The sequence below is a fragment of the Solanum tuberosum genome, unplaced genomic scaffold (assembly GCF_000226075.1).
Source record: "Solanum tuberosum cultivar DM 1-3 516 R44 unplaced genomic scaffold, SolTub_3.0 scf00076, whole genome shotgun sequence".
NCBI lineage: Eukaryota > Viridiplantae > Streptophyta > Magnoliopsida > Solanales > Solanaceae > Solanum > Solanum tuberosum.
Window position 1 is genome coordinate 685,860 of NW_006239000.1, and position 21,791 is coordinate 707,650.

At 33.3% G+C, this 21,791-nt stretch overlaps 5 protein-coding genes across 5 annotated transcripts; 1 reads left to right on the forward strand and 4 right to left on the reverse strand.

The window, feature by feature from the left end:
• The first annotated feature begins 1,978 nt into the window (after positions 1–1,978).
• Positions 1,979–3,511, forward strand: LOC102590506 (zinc finger protein ZAT2). Its single transcript, XM_006346177.2, has one exon. The coding sequence runs from the start codon at positions 2,328–2,330 to the stop codon at positions 3,345–3,347; it is 1,020 nt and encodes a 339-aa protein (XP_006346239.1). The 5' UTR covers positions 1,979–2,327; the 3' UTR covers positions 3,348–3,511.
• Positions 3,512–6,428: 2,917 nt separating this feature from the next.
• On the reverse strand, positions 6,429–7,108 carry LOC102593231 (photosystem I reaction center subunit V, chloroplastic). Its single transcript, XM_006346014.2, has one exon. The coding sequence runs from the start codon at positions 7,001–7,003 to the stop codon at positions 6,563–6,565; it is 441 nt and encodes a 146-aa protein (XP_006346076.1). The 5' UTR covers positions 7,004–7,108; the 3' UTR covers positions 6,429–6,562.
• Positions 7,109–8,261: 1,153 nt separating this feature from the next.
• LOC102593564 (uncharacterized WD repeat-containing protein C2A9.03-like) lies at positions 8,262–10,549 on the reverse strand. The gene is made up of 9 exons (XM_015308116.1): positions 10,433–10,549; positions 10,016–10,183; positions 9,835–9,921; positions 9,600–9,734; positions 9,386–9,496; positions 9,184–9,275; positions 8,973–9,078; positions 8,769–8,855; positions 8,262–8,675 (listed from the first exon to the last, which is right to left on the reverse strand). Exons 1-9 carry the CDS (start codon positions 10,547–10,549, stop codon positions 8,262–8,264), a joined length of 1,317 nt encoding a protein of 438 aa, XP_015163602.1.
• A 1,453-nt stretch (positions 10,550–12,002) lies between these two features.
• Positions 12,003–13,966, reverse strand: LOC102590857 (uncharacterized WD repeat-containing protein C2A9.03-like). The gene is made up of 8 exons (XM_006346178.1): positions 13,742–13,966; positions 13,554–13,637; positions 13,300–13,434; positions 13,100–13,210; positions 12,932–13,029; positions 12,723–12,826; positions 12,499–12,587; positions 12,003–12,416 (listed from the first exon to the last, which is right to left on the reverse strand). The coding sequence occupies exons 1-8, from the start codon at positions 13,964–13,966 to the stop codon at positions 12,003–12,005; spliced, it is 1,260 nt and encodes a 419-aa protein (XP_006346240.1).
• Positions 13,967–16,677: 2,711 nt separating this feature from the next.
• LOC102591214 (uncharacterized WD repeat-containing protein C2A9.03-like) lies at positions 16,678–19,232 on the reverse strand. The gene is made up of 9 exons (XM_006346179.2): positions 19,155–19,232; positions 18,417–18,596; positions 18,226–18,312; positions 17,972–18,106; positions 17,774–17,884; positions 17,610–17,704; positions 17,399–17,504; positions 17,176–17,262; positions 16,678–17,091 (listed from the first exon to the last, which is right to left on the reverse strand). Exons 1-9 carry the CDS (start codon positions 19,230–19,232, stop codon positions 16,678–16,680), a joined length of 1,293 nt encoding a protein of 430 aa, XP_006346241.2.
• Between the last annotated feature and the right edge of the window lie 2,559 nt (positions 19,233–21,791).

Below are 21,791 nucleotides of genomic sequence, written 5' to 3' on the forward strand. Positions count from 1 at the left end.
TGATCAGTTATGTATTATTTTCCTTCTAAGGAATTACGTGTGGTATTTTTTATTTACTTTAGAAGGAGAATAAAATCTGGCCACTGACATGTGAATCCATAAATACAATGTTTGTTTTTGCTATCTAATTATAGTAACCTTTTCTTCTGTAATACTCGCTTGAACCACCATATATTATTTCCAACTCTGTTATTTGACTGGACTATATAGCCAATCAAATGTACTTTATACCTTAAGGGTTCGTTTGGTTTGGTATGATGGATAAATGCTAATTAATTTTAGGATGAGTTTATTGTGATAAAATTGCGGGATAAGTTATTCTGAAATTGTAGTGTTATTTTTATCCTATATTAAAGATGAGATAACTTGTTTTTCAACTAAACAAGCTCTAAAACAATTAGATAAATATAGTACTCCTTACTCCATAGAGAAGTCTTCATCATTGATCATGTCGCTCCATTTAAAACGTTGTTATACTAATAACGCATTTTTTTTTCTTTCTAAAATGACATTTCGTAGTCAAATTTTGAGATTCAAAGTTTAGTTCTATCCTTAATTTTACAAGTTCAAATCACGAAATACAAGTCGTTGAGAAGATTTGTGATGAAAATACAAAAGGTTGATCTTTTGTCACTTTTTACTTTTTAATTGTTAAACTACATGGATATCGATCAACATTTCAAGATATAATCTTTTACCATATGCAATTTATAGTTACTTTTTATATATTTTTTTTTGAATATCTAAAATTTTAATTTTAAAAGTTTGTATTAATCTAATTCAATTTAGTTTCAAAGATTAATTTTTGACAAGCAAAACATGACAACTATTTAGAGACAAATGGGAATATAGAAAATTGAAATATAGCATTAATATGTGGATTTGGGCGGTGTGAATAAGGCATGAATATGATCAGATAAAATACTACGAGTGAAAGAAATACATAACTAGTAAATGACTACTTAATTAAGGTAATAAATGACTATTTTCCATATTCAAAGTAAGAAATTAAATGCACGCGGTAAAAAAAATAAAAGAAACTTTTGCAAAGAGTTTTGGTAACTTTCATAGTTTCATTTCATACTCTTTGACAAAAATCTACATTTAATTGGGTAGAGATTTTAGTAAAATGAATGGGAGAATATCTATGACGATAATTATCACTTTCAAAGTTCAAAATTATTTGAATTCACAAGAGTTTTCATTTGATTAGGATACTCTTTTCTTTTGGTTTGATTGGTAGTCAAAATCTTAAAAGATTTACCTTCTAAACATACCGTTCAAAACAAATCATCTATAATAATCTACATAAATTAGAAAAGGAAAAATTCTTTTGGCCAGAAAATTTAAAAAAATATGTTATTTTACATTTTAAAACATTTTTATCCTTTTAACTTTAATACATTTTAATTAAAAAATGGAAAACAAATCAGTTTAACTTTAAATAAAAAGAATACTATAAACTTTTTTAATTTTCTGGCCAAATTTTCTGGCAATTTAGCATTACCCGAAAAGGAAAATATTAAAATATATACTTAAAAGAACAAGATTATAGTATCTCTTTTTCCCACTTCCAATAAATGAGGAGAAAAATATATATACTCAACATGTTTAATCTTTAATTAATTAAAATATGTGCTTTTTAATCACTTTACTAATTAAATGACTTACATTTGGACTTTTTTGAGAAGTATATTACGCTAAAAATATGGAGTAATAACATAAACGACAATAACAATATATTCAGTATAATTTCACGAGTAAAATCTCTAAGGGTAATTTTATATGTAACATTATTCATGTTTTATAGATAGATTCCTCAACTCAAGTTTAACATATAATATATATATACATGAATAATTAAATGACGGAATGATAATCCAAATTTAAAAGTATAATAATTACCTCAAAAAATAAATAAAAATTTAGAAGAAGAAAAAAAAAAAAAAGTGATTACACATTATCTGTTTTTCCTACCCACGCCACGCCACAGTCAATGCCTCAGTTGAGAACGTGACAGTCAATTTTCCACACATTAGCAGTTTTAGAATGACTCTTCCTAATCCCTTCCCTCTCTTCCTCTTCTTCTTCTTCTCATTTTCTAATCTCTTTTCTCATATTAGTTACTTGTAATTATCTTTTCGTTTTTGAAGCTCATGAATTTTTTCTATTTTTTTTTCTCGCCATGACTTTCCTTTTCAGCTAAGTTACCTCTTTCTCAGCTCGTAGCTAACATAATTTTTTTTTATAATCAATAAATTTTACTGTTTAGCTACAAAATTTGTCTGTTCGCTTGTTCTAGTTAATTCAATAATTATCAAGTTGGTATGGGGACGTTATGGATAAATCAGATCTCGGAAAAGGAGGTGTTAGGAGATGACAAAGATGTTATGGAATTTGGAGATGAAGATGAAGATGAGATTATTCCAAAAGATAATGATGATAATAAGAAGAGGATTTGTCGTGTGTGTAAGAAAGGATTTAGTTCTGGTAAAGCATTAGGAGGTCACATGAGAATTCACGTTCAGTCTTCGAAAAAGGAAAAATCGAAACCACGAGGAGAAGAACAAGTGGATGTAGAAAATTGCAATAATGATCAGTTGGTACCAATTTGTAAAGTGTGTGGTAAGATTTTTCCGTCGATGAAATCGTTGTTTGGGCATATGAGGTCTCATCCTGAACGGGCATGGAGAGGAATTCTTCCTCCTCATTTGAAATCTAGCGATGAGATCGGAGCGAAAAAAACAGCTTCTGCTACTACTACTGTACCTGGATGGTCAGTTACAGCTAAGCGAGGGAGAAAGCCCAATGCTGAAGACGACGAACAATTGCAGGATGCTGTTCATCATCTTATGCTGCTCGCCAACGGAGATTCAATTGAGTCTGGTGTTACTGGACATGATACTCTGGAAGAATTGGAGAAAACGAACAGTAATTATTCTCTTACTTCCAAAGCTGAAAATGAGGAATTTGTTGCTCAATTGGAGATTATTGATAACAGGAAGAGAAGGAAGAAGAAGAAGACGAAGTTGAGGCATCTGAATTCTGTACAGGATAGTCCAGCTTCAGTTACAGCAGCAACGCCTGAAAAATTCAAGTGTAACACTTGTGGAAAAAGCTTCGCAACTCATCAAGCACTTGGTGGACATAAATCAAGCCACAATAAGTTGAGAATCGTAATTGAAGATTCTAATGTAGCTGCAATCAGTGAAGAAGCAGCTGCTAGCAGCTCAAAGTTGTTGGCTGATGGAGGAAGAATTGTGGATTTTGATCTCAATGAATTGCCCTCTGATCATGAGGATGAACTTGCTGGTAATCCTGACTACTTTCCCTTTTTTTCTATTTAACAATATATAAGTCTTCAAGTTCGAGGTGTGGAATCAATCGACTCCTCAGGATGCTTTCTGCACCAGAATGCTATTATCGATAGTACATTAGTTTTAGTCTATATATCAGTTTAAATTTCTAATCATTGCAAAAATACTTGGTAATTAACCATCTTGGTTACTTAGCTTGTATTTTTTTTTCCTTGTTTAACATCCTTAGCTTAATGTGGTGTTTTGAAGTTGGGGTTTGTTTGTTATTATCTTGATGGGAAGCATGATTGTCTAAACAAGCCTGCTGGAAAACACCAAATGTATATAAATATGCACAGGATCTCTTGGTTTAATTTAGTTTTGATTTCTCCCAGAACTGTTTTTCCTTGAATCGAGGATCTATCTAAAACAACTTTCCTGCCTCTAAGGTAGGATAAGGTCTGTTACAACTTCGCTATCTTGGGTATGTTATTGTTATTGTTGATTTCTCCGCGACATATATTTAGGTTTCAATTCATTGTGTTTGAGGGCTACTTTCTCCGTTTGCTGGCTTTTTACTTTTCGATAGTCAATTTTCATTAATTTTTGAATGAAAATTACTACTATAAGTCGCATTATAATATGATAAGAAAAATGTATTTTAAAATTTTGGTCAAAATTCACGTAGTTTGAAACTTTGAATCTTGGTAAATGAAAAGCCATATATAGTTTGGGTCGGAAAGGGAGGTAGATGGTTGTGATTGCTTCATTTCTTTTTCAAAAACAACCTCTCTATCTCCACTATGCTCTACATGACTTGTGAATCAATACACTTTGTATGTTATTATTGTTGTTGTAGTAGTATTTAATGAGACTAAGAAAATAATAGTTTGGTTGTAGAAATCTCGATACATTTGAAGTCAAACTTTATCATTTATTCTGATTGGGAAAAAATAGAAATTCAAGGACATAGCAGACCAAAGGAAATCTTCAAAGAGTAGGACTCTAAACATCGTTTGCAAGTATATAACTATAAAAAGAATGTGTAAATCCTTTAACAAATTACCCCTTTCATCTCAAATCACTAGTGGCATTTTCAATATTTAAAGATGTATTCTTCACTATACTAATAATTGAAGAATCGATTTTCTTGAATCTAGAATTTATCAAACGTAAGATCTGTAAATATCCATTCTTTCTGCTCCTACTCGTTGGATTATATTGGATACAATACTGTCGTATTGATATTATATTGGGTATAATATTGTCGTATTAATATAAGAACGACAACTTATAATACTTTTCGGGAAGATTTTGAATATTTAAGTTTTAAATTTTAAATATTAAATTAGTCAAATTATCTTAAGAACCGTAACTTATAATACTTTTCATGTAGTTTTTGAATATTTAAGTTTTAATTTTTAAATATTAAATTAGTCTATCCAATATAATATTTAAAAATTAGTCAAATTAACTTTCGAAAAGGATGATATTTTTAGAGGAGGGAAATATTGTGATCATAGAATTAATAAATTAGTTAATTTGAAAGTGTTCAAACCGTAAGTCACGGCTTAGGAAGAGGAAGAGAAGGTCTTGTAAGATGAGACTATCAAGGAGAAAAACCAAATATAGTTTAGTTTATCATCAATGCCAAAATCATTTTTCGTTGATATATTTACCTATGTGGGATCAGAAAATAGATGTATTCAATATTTACACTAATAAACTATATATAAATAACTAGCTAATGTAGAAACTATAGTTTAGTTTATCATAACAAAACTATATACTTATATACTTTGATTTAGAACAAGAAACTGTATTTTACAAGTTGAAAAACACATTTACTTTTTTAAACCTTGGCTAAATTAATTCTTTTTATATTAATTAGCCATACACAAACAAATTACAAAAGCTTTTCATATTGAGAAAATGAAGATGGTGACTAATTTTCCTTTTTGAAAGAGTATAATTCTGAAACATTTAGGAGGGAATGGTACAATATATGGTAAAGGTAAGAAATAAGTATTATTAAGTCCCAACTGTTTACTGCCCACATTCTCGTGACCATAATATATATGAAAGCATAATTCTTAATTTTCCCACTATCATTTTTACTCTATATATATTCTCGTCGCTTGGTTTGATGTATAAAAATTGTATTGAATAATGTATATTAGAAATAAAAAGCTTAGAAAAGTATTGTATTGTTAATATCATGATTTATTATTTATAAGAATAGAATTGAATAAGATGTATAAGTAATATATGTATTAGCTAGTCATATTGAAAACACTATCAAACAAGGGATTCAATAAGACCATAAATAATACCAGTATTATTTTCTCTAATACCTCCTACCATACGATTCCTGTGCGAAGTGATGGAACTATAATTTATAGTCATCTTCTAGCACTAGCTTATATTTTCTTGATCAATTAACGTAAAACCAATTTTCTTAGAAAAGTCAAATGGTTGTTCTACTATTTTAAACGTTTAGTGAAATTAAGCTTATTGAGCTAATTTTTAAAAATAAGGAGTCTTACATTTGATTTTGGCAAAACGTTTTGGGGAGATTCAACCTATTTCACTTGGGTATGACAAAACAAAAAGTCTTTAAATTTTAAAAATATACTCTTAAAGATGAATTCTTCATGCACGCCGAATACATTAAGTTTTAATTTTGAATTTAGTTACTCATAATATTGCATTCATCCTTTCAGAATTCTAAATTCACCCCTAACGACAGAATCCTAGTCCTATATTTCTCATTATGTCTTGCACGTTGCAACCAAGAATTTTTTATAAGATATTTTTCAAAAATGATTTTCATCCTATCAAACGCATCCAAAAAAAAAAAGAAGAGTTTTTAATAATACTTATGTTTTATAAACCTTCATTTTTCTCATGTACATGTACATCCCTTTAGTTGTGATACTTTTGATAGTCAACTTTTAGCAACAACTCAATTGAGACGCAATTCTCCTTTATAATTAACTTCTAATATTAATATAATGGAGTATATCTTTTAGTCCAAAAAAAAGGGTACGGATTCATGTTTATTAGGAAACAATTCATCTCACTATGAAATTTTACGATGCATATATAAATAAATTTAGTCGGATCCAAATGCATAAGAAAACAAAGATAGTACTAGTAATTCTTTGGCACTATACAAATAAAAGCTACTGCATTACAAACAAAACCACATCAATTTCACATAAATCAGTTAAAAAAAAAACACATCATACTGTTTTTTTTTTGGTTCAGCCAAAGAAACTGGGATCATATCCATTGCTAGAAGTAGCAAGGATATAATAAGCAACAATATGTCCAATAGATCCCCAAGCAAGCACATCAACAATATTGAATCCAACTGGATCATTAGATTTTAGCAAACTTATATATTCCTTAGCCCTAACATCTCCAGCTTCAAAGTGAGAAATTCCATTCTGAGACGGAACTTGTTTCGCCACATTTTCTCTCTGGAAATTAAAGAAAACGAACCTTCCAAGGAAAAGTGAAAGCCCAGTGCTCAAACTGATGACAATTGATGGGTTGAGTTCAGCTTTCACAGCAAGATTTCGGGTTTTTTTGGTGATAGGTTTGAAGGCGATGGGTTTGTTGAAGAAGAGGGAAGAGTCAGTGGGTTTGTTGAGTGGTCTGAGACCTTGGAAAGTTGGTGCAGAAAACAGAGCTGATGCCATTTTTGAGTTGTGTGGAGGTTTGGGGATTTGGAAATTGTTGTTGATGCAATGCAAATTGGGGAGTATATGTGGTTATTTGTGGATTTGGGTTTGGAATATATCTAAAAGATGAAGTAGGATTTGATTTGGAAATGAGTGAGAGGAAATGAGGGGAAGTAGATTTTTGGAGATGAGTTGGCTTTCATTTATTGGTTCTTTGTGGATTAGAGATCCTTGTAACTTGTAACCCAACCTTTTTCTTTTTCTATACTAGCAAAAATATATATTTTCAAATGAGTTTAAGTTATTTACATTGTAAATATAATTTTAAAAAAAGATTAATTTATTTATTTTCAATTCATGACATCTAGTTAAAGATGGAGGATCTTATATGTTTCATCCTAAAACGAATTCAGTTTATGCAACTCTACGATGACCTTAAGTTGATATAACAGTAATTGAATTTAATCAAATATTTGTAGATATGTATAGTAGATTTCTTAATTTATGTGAGTGTTTAACGAGTTAGGGATGAAAAAAAAGATTTTTGAAACTTGTAGTTTGAAATTAGTTATAAATATTTATAAGACTAGAAATCATTTCATTTAAGATAAAATGAAATAAAATTATTACTACTAAAAATATGTCATTACTATTCACATCCATAAAAAGAAAAAAAAAAGAGTGTCACGTAAAGTTGAGACTGAAGGAGTACCACATTGGATGGTCAATCCCCGTTCACCACACGTCTTATAGGCCGTGGCTGAGCCAATATTTTTACTACGGATGTTCATAATCTGAAGAATTTAACACACAAACTAGCTGAAGGGGATGAACCCCGACTCCAGGGTGGCTCCGCCCCTGGCTTATAGAAGTAATAGTTTACCTTGATACCAACTCACGTTAGAATAGTCACGTAATTATGCAAGAACAGACTGTGCAAATAAGAAACACCAACTTCTACAGCTCTAAAAATACATACAACACATCATAAAAGAAGATTGACATCAATTTCACAGGTCCTTCTAAAGGCTAGTAAAACAGAGTTTATGTCTATGCAAAATAGGCCACCAACCAACATGGAAAGTTACATTGGTTGGCCTATGCTAAAGAAAAAAATACTTCGTTTTATCGTTCAAATGACTGAAGATCGTCTAGCTTTCTGTATATCACTACACTCTACATCTTCTGTGCGCACAATTTCTTATGGGACATATAAATAGCACAACAATACAACAAATATGAACCTAAATATAATCCACTTCTACCTTCAAAGTGCTCATATCATTGCATCATGGTATGAATAGTTGTGTTGTCGTCCAAACTCAAGGAGACTACCAAATGTGCGATTCCTCAATCCAATGAAAAGGGACTCTGTATCGGGACTAAAAGACACTCCTGATATCTCACCGAAGAAATCAATTTCTTGCTCCACCTCATATCCACTTTTAACATCCAAAACATGCACAAAATCTGCAGACTCTGCCATAGACATAAATCTGCCATCAGACGTGTAGCTGATTGACCGAATAGCTCCAAGGTTTCCCTTCAAAACAGTGACTGACTTGGACAAGTTCCGACAATCCCATATTCTGCACGTTTTATCCTGGTTCCCAGTTGCAAAAGTTCGGCCATCAGGATGCCACGCTGATGCAAATGAGTAGTCCACATGTCCAGGCAAAGGAGAAAGAGCCTGTAAAAAATGAACTTTGTTAGTGGACCACCCATCGACCTCTTATTGTACTCATAATTCGCAGTGCAGTACGTTTGAGATGTGCAAACATACCATTCCATTCCTGGAGTCAACCAACATTCCTTCAGGATCATCCCCAACTACTATGAGAAGCCTACCATCAGGGCTGACTGATGTATGCTGTGACCATTAAAAGGGGAAAATGATTTAGAAATATCAAAACGAAATGTATCAAGCGTCAAAAAGATACTATAAATGAGACAGGTTCAGGCATAGACTAGTCGAATACAGACTTACATTCACTGGCCAGGGTAAATGGAAATGGTTAAACAGTTGGAATGTCTCCATATCGAAATCTCTAACTCCACAATCATTATTTGAAGCGAAAAAATGAAGTGCACCACTGCATTGAAATAGATATGTAATTTAGCTTCATCCTCACTAAGAAAAGAAAGTATACCCTTATCGATCAAGAGAGAATCAAGCAATAAGCAAGATGATGCAATACCTGGCAGTGTTTTTAATCTCAATAGCAGTGGTAATGGCATCATCATCATACGTTGGCTGAGAACAAAAGCAAACTCCAGGCTTATCTAGATACTGCACATAATTTTTAAAAATACATAAGCCTTTTCATGTTTAGCATATTTGACAGCAAAAGCTAAACATGTAAACGAGGGCGGACAGTTCTAAGAACATTCATGACAAACCTTGACGATAAGTTCTCCTTGTAATCCACCAGCAACAAGCAACTTATCATTCACAGCGAGAGTGCTTACTTCGGTGTGTGTAAATCCCTCTGAATGGCTTTCAGGATGTTTCTAATAGAGAAAGAGAAGAAGAAACGAGTGAAAAGGAGGTCCTGATATAATCAAGTTAAGACTATAAATACATTAAGTGAATTCGATGTACAAAATTACATACCTCACATGGCGCTACATGCCCTGATAAATCGAGAATGTCAGTTTTCACGCAGGTCAATGATGACCAATGCATGAGAGAAAAATGTGACAGAAGGTACACATCATGCTTAGAAGTTGCGGAGATCATATTCCTCAGCTATGTCGAAAAATTTGAAAAAGGAATAGACAGGTTATTCAAAATGTCTTTCAACTTATTCTCTAAGAAATAGAAGAGTTGACAAAAGCTCTGAATTTACCTGAGTGTGAGAGAACGTTGGTATAACGGAACTTGCATTATATCTGAAATCATAGTATAAACCGTCTTTCTTTGTGGTTTTGCACTCCTGTTGACAAACAAAAAGGAAAAATGACACCAAATCAACATTGAAACACAACATTTTTCATCCAAACACATTACTTAGAAAGTAATTAAAATACCTTTTCTGATGTCTCATCAGATTGAGGAATATTTTCGTAGTTCTGATATTCTTGTAGCCTTCTTTGCCTACGTATCTCCCTGGTTACGATAGCCCTTTCCCAGGGGATCCCTTGAATATCTCTGCCATTCCTCACGTCAACAGCCGAAATATCTTTCATTCTATAATTCTATTCCAGCAGAAGAAGAAACAACTCAATAAAGTTCAAACATTTGAAGCAGATTCGTACTAAAACATGGATATGATACATCTAAGGCGTGTACAAATGGAACAATTAAATTTTCATAATGAATTAACAAACCATGTCTGTTTCTTGCAACTCATCTATATACGATTCAACGTCACTCAATTCTACGTCTAGGAACTCATCTACATCCGAACCAAAGCCATCCAAGTCTATGCCTTGCCTTTCATTTACATCCGAATCAAAGCCATCCAAGTCTATGTCTTGGAACTCATCAATAAAAACATCTAGTTCTTCCATTTCATGTTCATCTGCTACGTAATCAACATCATCTCCTTGTTGATGGAACATGTTACACTTCAACTAAATGATCTACAACACAAAATCATGAAAGTTAACTTTAACAACAACAACAATAATATTTATATACCCAGTGTATTCCTACATGTGGGTCAGGTGAAGGTAGAGTATATGCAGACCTTACCCCTAGTAGAGCTAGAGGTAAAACAAGGCATAACAAATAATAAAGTGTAACATACCATACAAAGCAGAATAATGTGATAAACAAAGCACAAAAACTACGATAATAATGCTAATACTATCTATCCGGCAAGCCTACCCCGCACGAGAGCGAGACAACACTCAACTACCTCCAAAACACACAAAGTATTCTAGTTTATTAGATGTGCGATTTTTCTTTCTGAATATAACCAACTTATCAACAATTATGATATCTAAGATATAATAAATGAAACAAAACTGATACCTTAGATAAAAAAAACTTAAACATCTATTAGTTCAGGTATAAAGCTCGAAAAATTCAATTATTTTAGATGTGTTTTTCGACCTTTCACTTCGAAAAAAAAAACGACCGTGCAGAGAAGATAGAGGTAAAAGGATTGTTAAATTTCTGACCTTGAGTCGAAAATCTAGGGTGCTTGTTTTTTTGCCTGTTGATTACGATAGATTTGAAGAGGCCCAAAAAATTTCAACATATGTATGCTTATATGCTAAATTTTTTTGATGTTATTACATTCAGAAATCACAATGTCCGTTTGTCTGAATTTTTATATTTTTTTGGTTTCCTACATGGTTTAGTATTAGTATTTGCGCCATATAAAGCTCTTGGTTTCCTACATTGTTTAGTATTAGTATTCGCGCCATATTAAGTTATTAGGATATTTTTTCCTTATTTACAAAATATAACAGATATGGAATATGCATCGTAACGGGTGTGCATTCAATTTTTCGGTTTGATTCTGTACTATTTTGTTCAGGTTTTTCGATTTTTGATTTTGAAAAAGTGTAATCCAATATTCCAAACCAATATAAATTTGGTTTTTCTCTTTTCAGTTTGGTTTTTTAGTTCAGTTATTCGGTTATGTCAATGTTATATTTGCAATTTAAAGTATATACAAGGAGAAGTGATAATTAATACTGAATCTCTCCAGTTCAATTATTATTATGAAGTTTACTTGCATAAAGGTTAATCAAGGCGGAAAATTCCATTGTTTTGAATAAATTCGCATTACAAAATCACTCAATACAAAAAAAGTTTCAATTCCACGATTTAAACTTTGCAATCTCTAAATAAAGGTGGAAGGATCTCATATGTTTCATCCAAAATTGAATTTTGAATTTGAAGTTTATGCAATTCTAACAACAATGCTCTCAGTTTTATCGCTCAAATGACCGGAAATCGTCTAGCTTTCTGTGTATACATCTTCTGTGCTTACAATTTCTTATGAGACATACAAATAGCACAACAAATATAATCTGCTAACTATGTTTACTGGTGCAGCCTTCATATCATTGCATCAAGGTATGAATTGTTGTGTCGTCGTCCAAACTCAAGGAGGCCATTCCATGCAGAACTCTTCACGCCAATGAAAAGGGACTCTGTATCGGGACTAAAAGACACTCCTGATATCTCACCGAAGAAATCAATTTCTTGTTCCACCACATATCCACTTTTTACATCAAAAATGTGGACAAAATCTTCATGCTCTGCCATAGCCATATATCTGCCATCAGACGTGTAGCGAATTGACACAATAGGTCCAAATGTACCCTTCAACACAGTGACTGACTTGGACAAGTTTCGGATATCCCATATTCTGCACGTGCCATCCTCATTCCCAGTTGCAAATGTTTGGCCATCAGGATGCCACGCTGATGCATACGAGTAGTCCACATGTCCAGACAAAGAAGAAACAGCCTGTAAAAAATGGATTTTGTTAGTCGATCTCTTATTATACTAATGATTCGCGGTGCAGTACATTTGAGATGTCCAAACATACCATTCCATTCCTGGAGTCAACCAACATTCCTTCGAGATCATCCCCAACTACTACGAGAAGCCTGCCATCAGGGCTGAGGCCTGAGTGATGTATGCTGAGAGCAGAAAAAGCGGAAAAGGATTTAGTAATATCAAAACAAAACATAAACCACGGAAAGATCTTTGTATCAAGATACTATAAACGAAACAGGTTCATGCATAGACTAGTCGAATACAGACTTACATTCACTGGCAAGTTAAAATGGAAATAGTTAGACTGTTGAAACGTCTCCATATCAAATTCCCTAACTCCAGAATCATTGTATGAAACAATAAAATGAAGTGCACCACTGCATAAAAATAGATATTGCATTTAGCTTCATCCTCACTAAGAAAAGAAAGTATAACCTTATCGATCGAGAAAGTTTCAGGTAATAAGAAAGATGATGCAATACCTGGCACTGTTGTTAATCTCAATACAAGTGGTTATGGCATCATCATCATCATCATATGTTGGCCGAAAACAAAAGCTAACTCCAGGTTTATCCAAGTACTGCACATAAAGGAAGTCCTAAAACCAACAGTATTTTAAAAAAAGAACAGTTGTAAGGACATTGACAAACCTTGACTATAAGTTCTCCTTGCAATCCACCGGCAAGAAGCAACTTATCTTTCACCGCGAGTGTGCTTACTCGGGTTGCAGTAAATCCCTCTGGAAAGCTTTTAGGATGTTTCTAATAGAGAAGAGAAAAAGAGAGAGGATTGAAAAGGAGGTCCTAACCAAGTTACACGATAAGTGAACTTGATGTACAAAAATACATACCTCGAGTGGTACTATATGCCCTGAGAAGTCGAGAATCTCTGTTTTCGTGCAGGTCAATGATGACCAATGCACGGCAGAAAAATTAGACATGAGGTACACATCGTGCTTAGACGTTGCCCAGACCATATTCCTCAGCTATGTTGCAAAATTTGGAAGAAGAATAGATGAATTATTCAAAATGTTGTTCAACTTATTCTCTAAGTAAGCTCCTAATTTACTCCACACACAAATCACAACAAAGATCTGAAACTTACCCGGGAGTTGGAGAACGATGGTCTAACGGATCCTGCATACCATCTGAAATCGTATAAACAATCTTTCTTAATGGTTTTGTGCTCCTGTTGACATACAAAAGGGTAAAATGACACCAAATCCACATTGAACACAACATTTTTTTCTTCTAAACCATTTAGAAAGTAATTAAAATACAAGTTTGTATTACCTTATCTGATGTCTCACCAGATTGAGGAATATTTCTTCCACGGTTCCCATAGATTCGTAGTTTTCTTTGCCTAACTTCCTTCCTGGTAGTTTTCGTATTCCATGGGATACCTTGAATATCTTTGGCGCCACTCCTTACATCAGACGCCGAAACATTTTCCATTCTATCTAGTCCAGCAGAAGAAGAAACAACTCTATAAAGTTCAAACATTTGAAGCAGATTCATACTTAAACATGTTGTTTAATCTGTATTACGAGAATACTTAAAACGATAACCTAGGAAATTATTCCCCTCAAGTACCCAAGGTTAATAGAATATATCCTCTCCCAGGATAGACTGCTGTATTGGTACCTAAACGGCTAAACCACGGTGAACAAACCACTCAAAGGTAATCACAACTCCCCGAAAAAGTCAAAAGCCACAACCTTACGGAAAGTCACAACTCTTCAGAAAAGTCGCAACTTTTCATAAAAATCACAACTCTTCATTCTTCATTCACACCTTTTAAACCCAACAAAACAAGGATTCGATACATCTAAGGAGTGTACAAACGCAACACTTAAATTTTCATGTCCTCTAAAGTCTAATCACCTCTTTCATTTACTTCTTCGACCTACCTCTAACCCTATTTAAACCCACCCTTTCCAACCTCTCACACCTCCTCCCTAGAACATTTGTGCTTCCTCTTCATATGTCCAAACCATCTCAGCCTCATCTTATCCACCATAGAAGTTACTCTAGAATACAAAGGTCGCGAATTAACTACATTCCAAAAACATCTTCACATTAAATATCACAGAACATCCATTTAAAGAAAGACACATTTAGTTTTGACCTCCTGTTACAACATGGTTGCAAGAAGACCATGAAAAACACATAAGATTGTTCCAACAGTATAAGCTAAATCCATTCAACAAAAATTTAAAGGTTTAGTACAAACAACCAGATGAATGATAACACCAAATTACTTGTAAGGTGACAAGGTGAATTAACCATAGCATTCCACACAATTATTTATCTTGTTCAGTAAAAAACACATTAGATTAGATGTGCGATTTTTCTATCTGAATTATAATCAATTTATCAACAATGATAACATCCGAGATAAAAAAAAGTGAACAAAACTGATAGCTTAGATTAAAAAACTTATACATCTATCAGTTCAAGTTCAGAAATGAAACTCGAAAAGTTCAATTATTCTAGATGCATTTTTCGATCATTCACTCCGGAAAAAAAAAAAAACGATCGTGCAGAGTAGATAGAGATAAAATGATTGATGATTTTCTAACCTTGAGGCGAAAATCTAGGTGATTGTTTTTTTGCCTGATCGCGATAGGTTTGAATAAGAGGCGGAGAAAAATATAATAAACATATGTTTGCTTATATACTAAATATTTTTGATGTTATTACATTTTCAAATCACAATGTCCGTTTGTCTCATTTTTTTTATTTTTTGGTTTCCAATATTGTTTAAGTATTAATATTCACGTCACATAAAGTTCAGTGGGAAGTCTTTTTTAACGATAAATTAAATCACACTTCATATTTAAATTTGCGCCATATAAAGTTGTTACGAATAATTTTTCCTTATTTATAATTTACAAAATATAACGGATATGGAATATGCAATGTACCCTTAGATATGGATATATATGGATATGATACTAGTATTCGCGCCATGTAAAGCGGATTGGGAAGTGTTTCGTAACGGTTAATCACATTATAGTTAAATTCGCGCCATGTAAAGTCGTTAGAGATATTTTTTCTTATTTATAGTTTACAAAAGAGAAAATGACCAAAAGCCCCCTAACCTATAGCTGGATTCTCAACTGCACTCTCATACTTCACGAGGTTCTATTACCGTCCTGAATTATTTTAAAATGAAATAAGTAGCCCCTTAATTAAAACGTCATATCTAGATATGTGTCTTGTGGGGAAACACACTCGTTTAACACGTATATTTCACCCGTTGATCTTTTTTTAAAAGACGTTTTTTCTCATTCTTCTTCGGCCTTTCTTCTTCATTCATTTTTTAGCCCTAATTATTTTGTGAGTACTTTAATTTGGAGAATATATTGGGGGATTAAATTGGGGATCTCTTTATTTTGTCTTCTCCGGAAGGATATGTCGCCGCCACCGGCATAATCTGGGAATTTCGATGTCACCACCATCTCCACCTATGCCTTTGTCATTTCTCCACCTTCACCATTAGCTCCTCCACCTACTCAAAGAGTTCCCCGCCACCTCTTTCAAAGAATAAAGCTCGAAAAAAAAATATCCACATCACCATCAAGACCAACACCACCTAGACCATTATGAATCTAATTTAAGCCTATCACCAGAGGAATTTTTTTTTAATTGAGGGTAGAAGACACAAGTATCCCCTAGACTATGACCGAAATCACAAAGACACAACTTAACTAAACTAAGGTCCTATTACCCTCCCTGAACTCATTTTTTTTTGTAATTTTGTACACCTTTTGGCTTATGTGGCACACCCCGTGACTCCACGCAGTTGAGGCGCATGGGAGATATTTGGATGCCACGTAAGCCAAAAAGGTGTACAAAATTACAAAAAAAATGAGTTCAGGGAGTAATAGGACCTTAGTTTAGTTAAGGTGTGTCTCTGAGATTTGGGTCATAGTCTAGGGAGGTACTTCTACCTTTCACCTTTAAACGAGTGAAGAGACTCTAATTAATGTTTGTGGGTACATATTGCTGCACAATTTTATATTCTGTGTGATGGAGTTTTTTTGTAATCAAGAGAAGGTAATTGCTTGTCGGAGAATCTAGAAAACAAACTAAAAAAAAAAACATGAGGGATTAGGATCAACATGTAAAAAATATTTTCTGTGCTTACAATTTCTAATGAGACATACAAATAGCACAACAATACAACAAATATAATCTGCTGACTATGTTTACTGGTGCAGTCTTCATATCATTGCATCAAGGTATGAATTGTTGTGTCGTCGTCCAAACTCAAGGAGGCCATTGAATGCGAAACTCTTCACGCCAATGAAAAGGGACTCTGTATCGGGACTAAAAGACACTCCTGATACCTCACCGAAGAAATCAATTTCTTGTTCCACCACATATCCACTTTTTACATCAAAAATGTGGACAAAATCTTCATGCTCTGCCATAGCCATATATCTGCCATCAGACGTGTAGCGAATTGACACAATAGGTCCAAATGTACCCTTCAACACAGTGACTGACTTGGACAAGTTTCGGATATCCCATATTCTGCACGTGTTATCCTCATTCCCAGTTGCAAATGTTTGTCCATCAGGATGCCACGCTGATGCATACGAGTAGTCCACATGTCCAGACAAAGAAGAAACAGCCTGTAAAAAATGGATTTTATTAGTCGACCTCTTATTATATACTAACAAATCGCGGTGCAGTACATTTGAGATGTCCAAACATACCATTCCATTCCTGGAGTCAACCAACATTCCTTCAGGATCATCCCCAACTATTATGAGAAGCTTGCCATCAGGGCTGAGTGATGTATGCTGAGAGCATAAAAGGGGAAAAAGATTTAGTAATATCAAAACGAAGCATAGACCACTGAAAGATCTTTGTATCAAGATAGGATAGATACTATAAACAAAACAGGTTCATGCATAGACTAGTCGAATACAGACTTACATTCACTGGCCAGCTAAAATGGAAATAGTTAGATTGTTGAAACGTCTCCATATCAAATTCCCTAACTCCAGAATCATTGTATGAAACAATAAAATGAAGTGCACCACTGCATAAAAATAGATATCGCATTTAGCTTCATCCTCACTAAGAAAAGAAAGTATAACCTTATCGATCGAGAAAGTTTCAGGCAATAAGCAAGATGATGCAATACCTGGCACTGTTGTTAATCTCAATACAAGTGGTTATGGCATCATCATCATCATATGTTGGCCGAAAACAAAAGCTAACTCCAGGTTTATCCAAGTACTGCACATAAAGGAAGTCCTAAAACCAACGGTATTTTTAAAAAAGAACAGTTATAGGATATTGACAAACCTTGACTATAAGTTCTCCTTGCAATCCACCGGCAAGAAGCAACTTATCTTTCACCGCGAGTGTGCTTACTCGGGTTGCAGTAAATCCCTCTGGAAAGCTTTTAGGATGTTTCTAATAGAGAAGAGAAAAAGAGAAAGGATTGAAAAGGAGGTCCTAACCAATTTACGATAGGTGAATTTGATGTACAAAAATACATACCTCAAGTGGTACTACATGCCCTGAGAAGTCGAGAATCTCTGTTTTCGTGCAGGTCAATGATGACCAATGCACGGCAGAAAAATCAGACATGAGGTACACATCGTGCTTAGACGTTGCCCAGACCATATTCCTCAGCTATGTTGCAAAATTTGGAAAAAGAACAGATGAATTATTCAAAATGTTGTTCAACTTATTCTCTAAGTAAGCTCCTAGTTTACTTCACACACAAATCACAACAAAGATCTGAAACTTACCCGGGGGTTAGAGAACGATGGTCTAACGGATGATCTTGCATACATTCTGAAATCGTATAAACAATCTTTCTTAATGGTTTTGTGCTCCTGTTGACATACAAAAGGGCAAAATGACACCAAATCCACATTGAACACAACATTTTTTTCTTCTAAACCATTCAGAAAGTAATTAAAATATAAGTTTGTATTACCTTATCTGGTGTCTCACCAGATTGAGGAATATTTCTTCCACGGTTCCGCAGATTGTTTCGTAGTTTTCTTTGCCTAACTTCCTCCCTGGTTATATTGGTTCTCCTATACCATTGGATTCCTTGAATATCTTTGGCGCCATTCCTTACCTCAGCAGCCGAAACACCTTCCATTCTATTATTCTATCTATTCCAGCAGAAGAAGAAACAACTCAATAAAGTTCAAACATGTTGTTTAATCCGTATTACGAAAATACTTAGAACGATAACTTAGGAAATTATTCCTCTCAAGTATCCGAGATTGATAGAATATATCCTCTCCCAGGATAGAACGATTTTACTCACTCGTGTATTGGATTGGTACCTAAACCACGGTGAACAAACCATTTACTGAATTTGTTTGCGCAGAATAGACAGTAGTGTGAATAAACTCTTATGGTGCCTTATCGGGAAGGTCACAACGCTCTGAAATAGTCAAAAGTCACAACTCTTCATAAAAGTCACAACCTTACGGAAAAACGTAACTTTTCAGAAAAATCGCAACTCTTCAGAAAAGTCGCAAAATTTTCATAAAAATCACAACTCTTCATTCTTCATTCACACCTTTTAAACCCAACAAAACAAGGATACGATACATCTAAGGTGTGTACAAACGCAACACTTAAATTTTCATGTCCTCTTAAGTCTAATCACCTCTTTCATTTACTTCTTCAACCTACCTCTAACCCTCTTTAAACCCACCCTTCCCAACCTCTCACCCCTCCTCCCTAGAACATCTGTGTTCCTCCTCTTCATATGTCCAAACCATCTCAGCCTCATCTTATCCACCATAAAAGTCACTCTAGAATATAAAGGTTGTGAATTAACTACATTCCAAAAACATCTTAACATTAAATATCACAGAACATCCATTTACAGAAAAGACACATTTAGTTTTGACCTCCTGTTACAACATGGTTGCAAGAAGACCATGAAAAACACATAAGATTGTTCCAACAGTACTAAATCAATTCAACAAAAAATTAAGCAAACAACCAGATGAATGATAACACCAAATTACTTGTAAGGTGACAAGGTGAATTAACCATAGCATTCCACACAATTATTTATCTTGTTCTGTTTTTTTTTATAAAAAAGTTAACAGTCAAGAACACATTAGATGTGCGATTTTTCAATCTGAATTATAATCAACTTATCAACAATGATATCTGAGATATAAAAAGTGAACAAAAGCTGATAGCTTAGATTAAAAAATTTAGACATCTATCAGTTCAAGTTCAGAAATGAAACTCGAAAAATTCAATTATTCTAGATACTTTTTTCGATCGTGCATTCCGGAAAAAAAAACGATCGTGCAGAGTAGATAGAGGTAAAATGATTGATAAATTTCTGACCTTGAGGAGAAAATCTAGGTGATTGTTTTTTTGCCTGATCGCGATAGGTTTGAATAAGAGGCGGAGAAAAATATAATAAACATATGTTTGCTTATATACTAAATATTTTTGATGTTATTACATTTTCAAATCACAATGTCCGTTTGTCTCATTTTTTTTATTTTTTGGTTTCCAATATTGTTTAAGTATTAATATTCACGTCACATAAAGTTCAGTGGGAAGTCTTTTTTAACGATAAATTAAATCACACTTCATATTTAAATTTGCGCCATATAAAGTTGTTACGAATAATTTTTCCTTATTTATAATTTACAAAATATAACGGATATGGAATATGCAATGTACCCTTAGATATGGATATATATGGAATATAATGGATATGGATATGATACTAGTATTCGCGTCATGTAAAGCCGATTGGGAAGTGTTTCGTAACGGTTAATTATAGTTAAATTCGCTCCGTGTAAAGTCGTTAGAGATATTTTTTCTTATTTATAATTTACAAAAGAAAAAATGGCCAAAAGCCTCCGGATTCTCAACTACACTCTCATACTTCACGGGGTTCTATTACCCTCCTGAATTATTTTAAAATGAAATAAGTAGCCCCTTAAAACGCCATAACTAGATATGTGTCTGTGGTGAAACAAACGCGCTTAAACAAAGACATTTTTTCTCTTTCTTCTTCATTCATTTTTTAGCCCTAATTATTTTGTGAGAACTTTGATTTGGAGAATATATTGGGGGTTAAATTGGGGGTCTCTTTATTTTGTCTTCTCCGGAGGGATATGTCGTCGCAGCCGACATAGTCTGAGAATTTCGCTGTCACCTCCATCTCCTCCTATGCCTTTGTCATTTCTCCGACTTCATTATTAGCTCCTCCACCTACTCAAAGAGCTCCCCGCCACTTATTTCAAAGAATAAAGCTCAAAAAAGAAAACATTCACACCATCACCAAGACCACTATGAGTTTAATTTAAGTCTACCACCAAAGGAAAAAAAGCTTAATCAAGTGAAAAGACTCCGATTAATGTTTGTGGGTATTGCCACAATTTTATAAGTCTGTGTGATGGAGTTTTTTTATAACCAAGAGAAGGTAATTGCTTGTCGAAGAATCTAGAAAACAAACTAAAAAACATGAGGGATTAGGATCTACCAATTAAAAACATTTTTCTTTTTTAGGGTTCAACTGATTTATGAAATAATATATTTAAAATAATATTTTAATATTATTTTGACCAAGTGAAATACACTCACATTGCCAAGTATACATTTAGGGAGGTAAGAATTTCAGTTTTATAAAATTTAAGGAAGGTAATAGGACCCCGTGAAGTATGAGTGTGTAGTTAGAAATCCAACTATAGGTTTGGGGGAGTTTTAGCCATTTTCTCATTTACAAGACATAACGGATATGGAATATGCATTATACCATATTTTTTCCCACAAATTTAGAGATATTATTTTGGGATTAATTCTCACACGTTATCCATTTCATTTTATCATTTTTAAAATTTCTTAATCATTATATGTCTTTTTTTATACAAATTTATCAAAATCTCACGCTTTACACAAATATAATACAAACAAAAATATCCCTAAAATTGTAGCTATCATATGTTTCTCTGAATCAGTTTGATTCAGAAAAGATCATGGACAATGAAATGCGGGATGCAAGCGGAAAATCTAATTGTTTTGAATTGGTTTTTGATATTGTTATTTGATATATTGGAAATTTGTATCAAATTTTTTATAATTATATACCTATTTTATACGATTATATATAATTTTAATATATAAATTTGTAAGTGAAATTTTACTTTTAGTGAGATTCGAAGAGTTGTTTTTTTGTCTAAAAACCTAACATGAATATTCACCAATTTATACAATTATATATAAACATATATCGTATTATATATAGTTTTCATACATGAAGCAATATATATATATATATATATATATATATACAAAAATTATATATACAAAATTT

Bases quoted from the DNA above. Each gene is read 5' to 3' on its own strand.
- LOC102593564 (XM_015308116.1), bottom strand. From the start codon at position 10,549: ATGTTCCATCAACAAGGAGATGATGTTGATTACGTAGCAGATGAACAT. The intron at 10,184-10,432 runs GTAAATGAAAGG...CTGCTGGAATAG, and splicing joins TGGATGGCTTTGATTCGGAT to AATTATAGAATGAAAGATAT. The intron at 9,922-10,015 runs GTATTTTAATTA...GTTTGTCAACAG, and splicing joins CTGATGAGACATCAGAAAAG to GAGTGCAAAACCACAAAGAA.
- LOC102591214 (XM_006346179.2), bottom strand. From the start codon at position 19,232: ATGAGGCTGAGATGGTTTGGACATATGAAGAGGAGGAACACAGATGTT. The intron at 18,597-19,154 runs GTGGGTTTAAAG...TGGAATAGATAG, and splicing joins GGGGTGAGAGGTTGGGAAGG to AATAATAGAATGGAAGGTGT. The intron at 18,107-18,225 runs GTAAGTTTCAGA...TTTGCAACATAG, and splicing joins CATCGTTCTCTAACCCCCGG to CTGAGGAATATGGTCTGGGC.
- LOC102590506 (XM_006346177.2), top strand. From the start codon at position 2,328: ATGGGGACGTTATGGATAAATCAGATCTCGGAAAAGGAGGTGTTAGGA.
- LOC102593231 (XM_006346014.2), bottom strand. From the start codon at position 7,003: ATGGCATCAGCTCTGTTTTCTGCACCAACTTTCCAAGGTCTCAGACCA.
- LOC102590857 (XM_006346178.1), bottom strand. From the start codon at position 13,966: ATGAATCTGCTTCAAATGTTTGAACTTTATAGAGTTGTTTCTTCTTCT. The intron at 13,638-13,741 runs GTAATACAAACT...GTATGTCAACAG, and splicing joins CTGGTGAGACATCAGATAAG to GAGCACAAAACCATTAAGAA. The intron at 13,030-13,099 runs GTTTGTCAATGT...CTTTATGTGCAG, and splicing joins AAGGAGAACTTATAGTCAAG to TACTTGGATAAACCTGGAGT.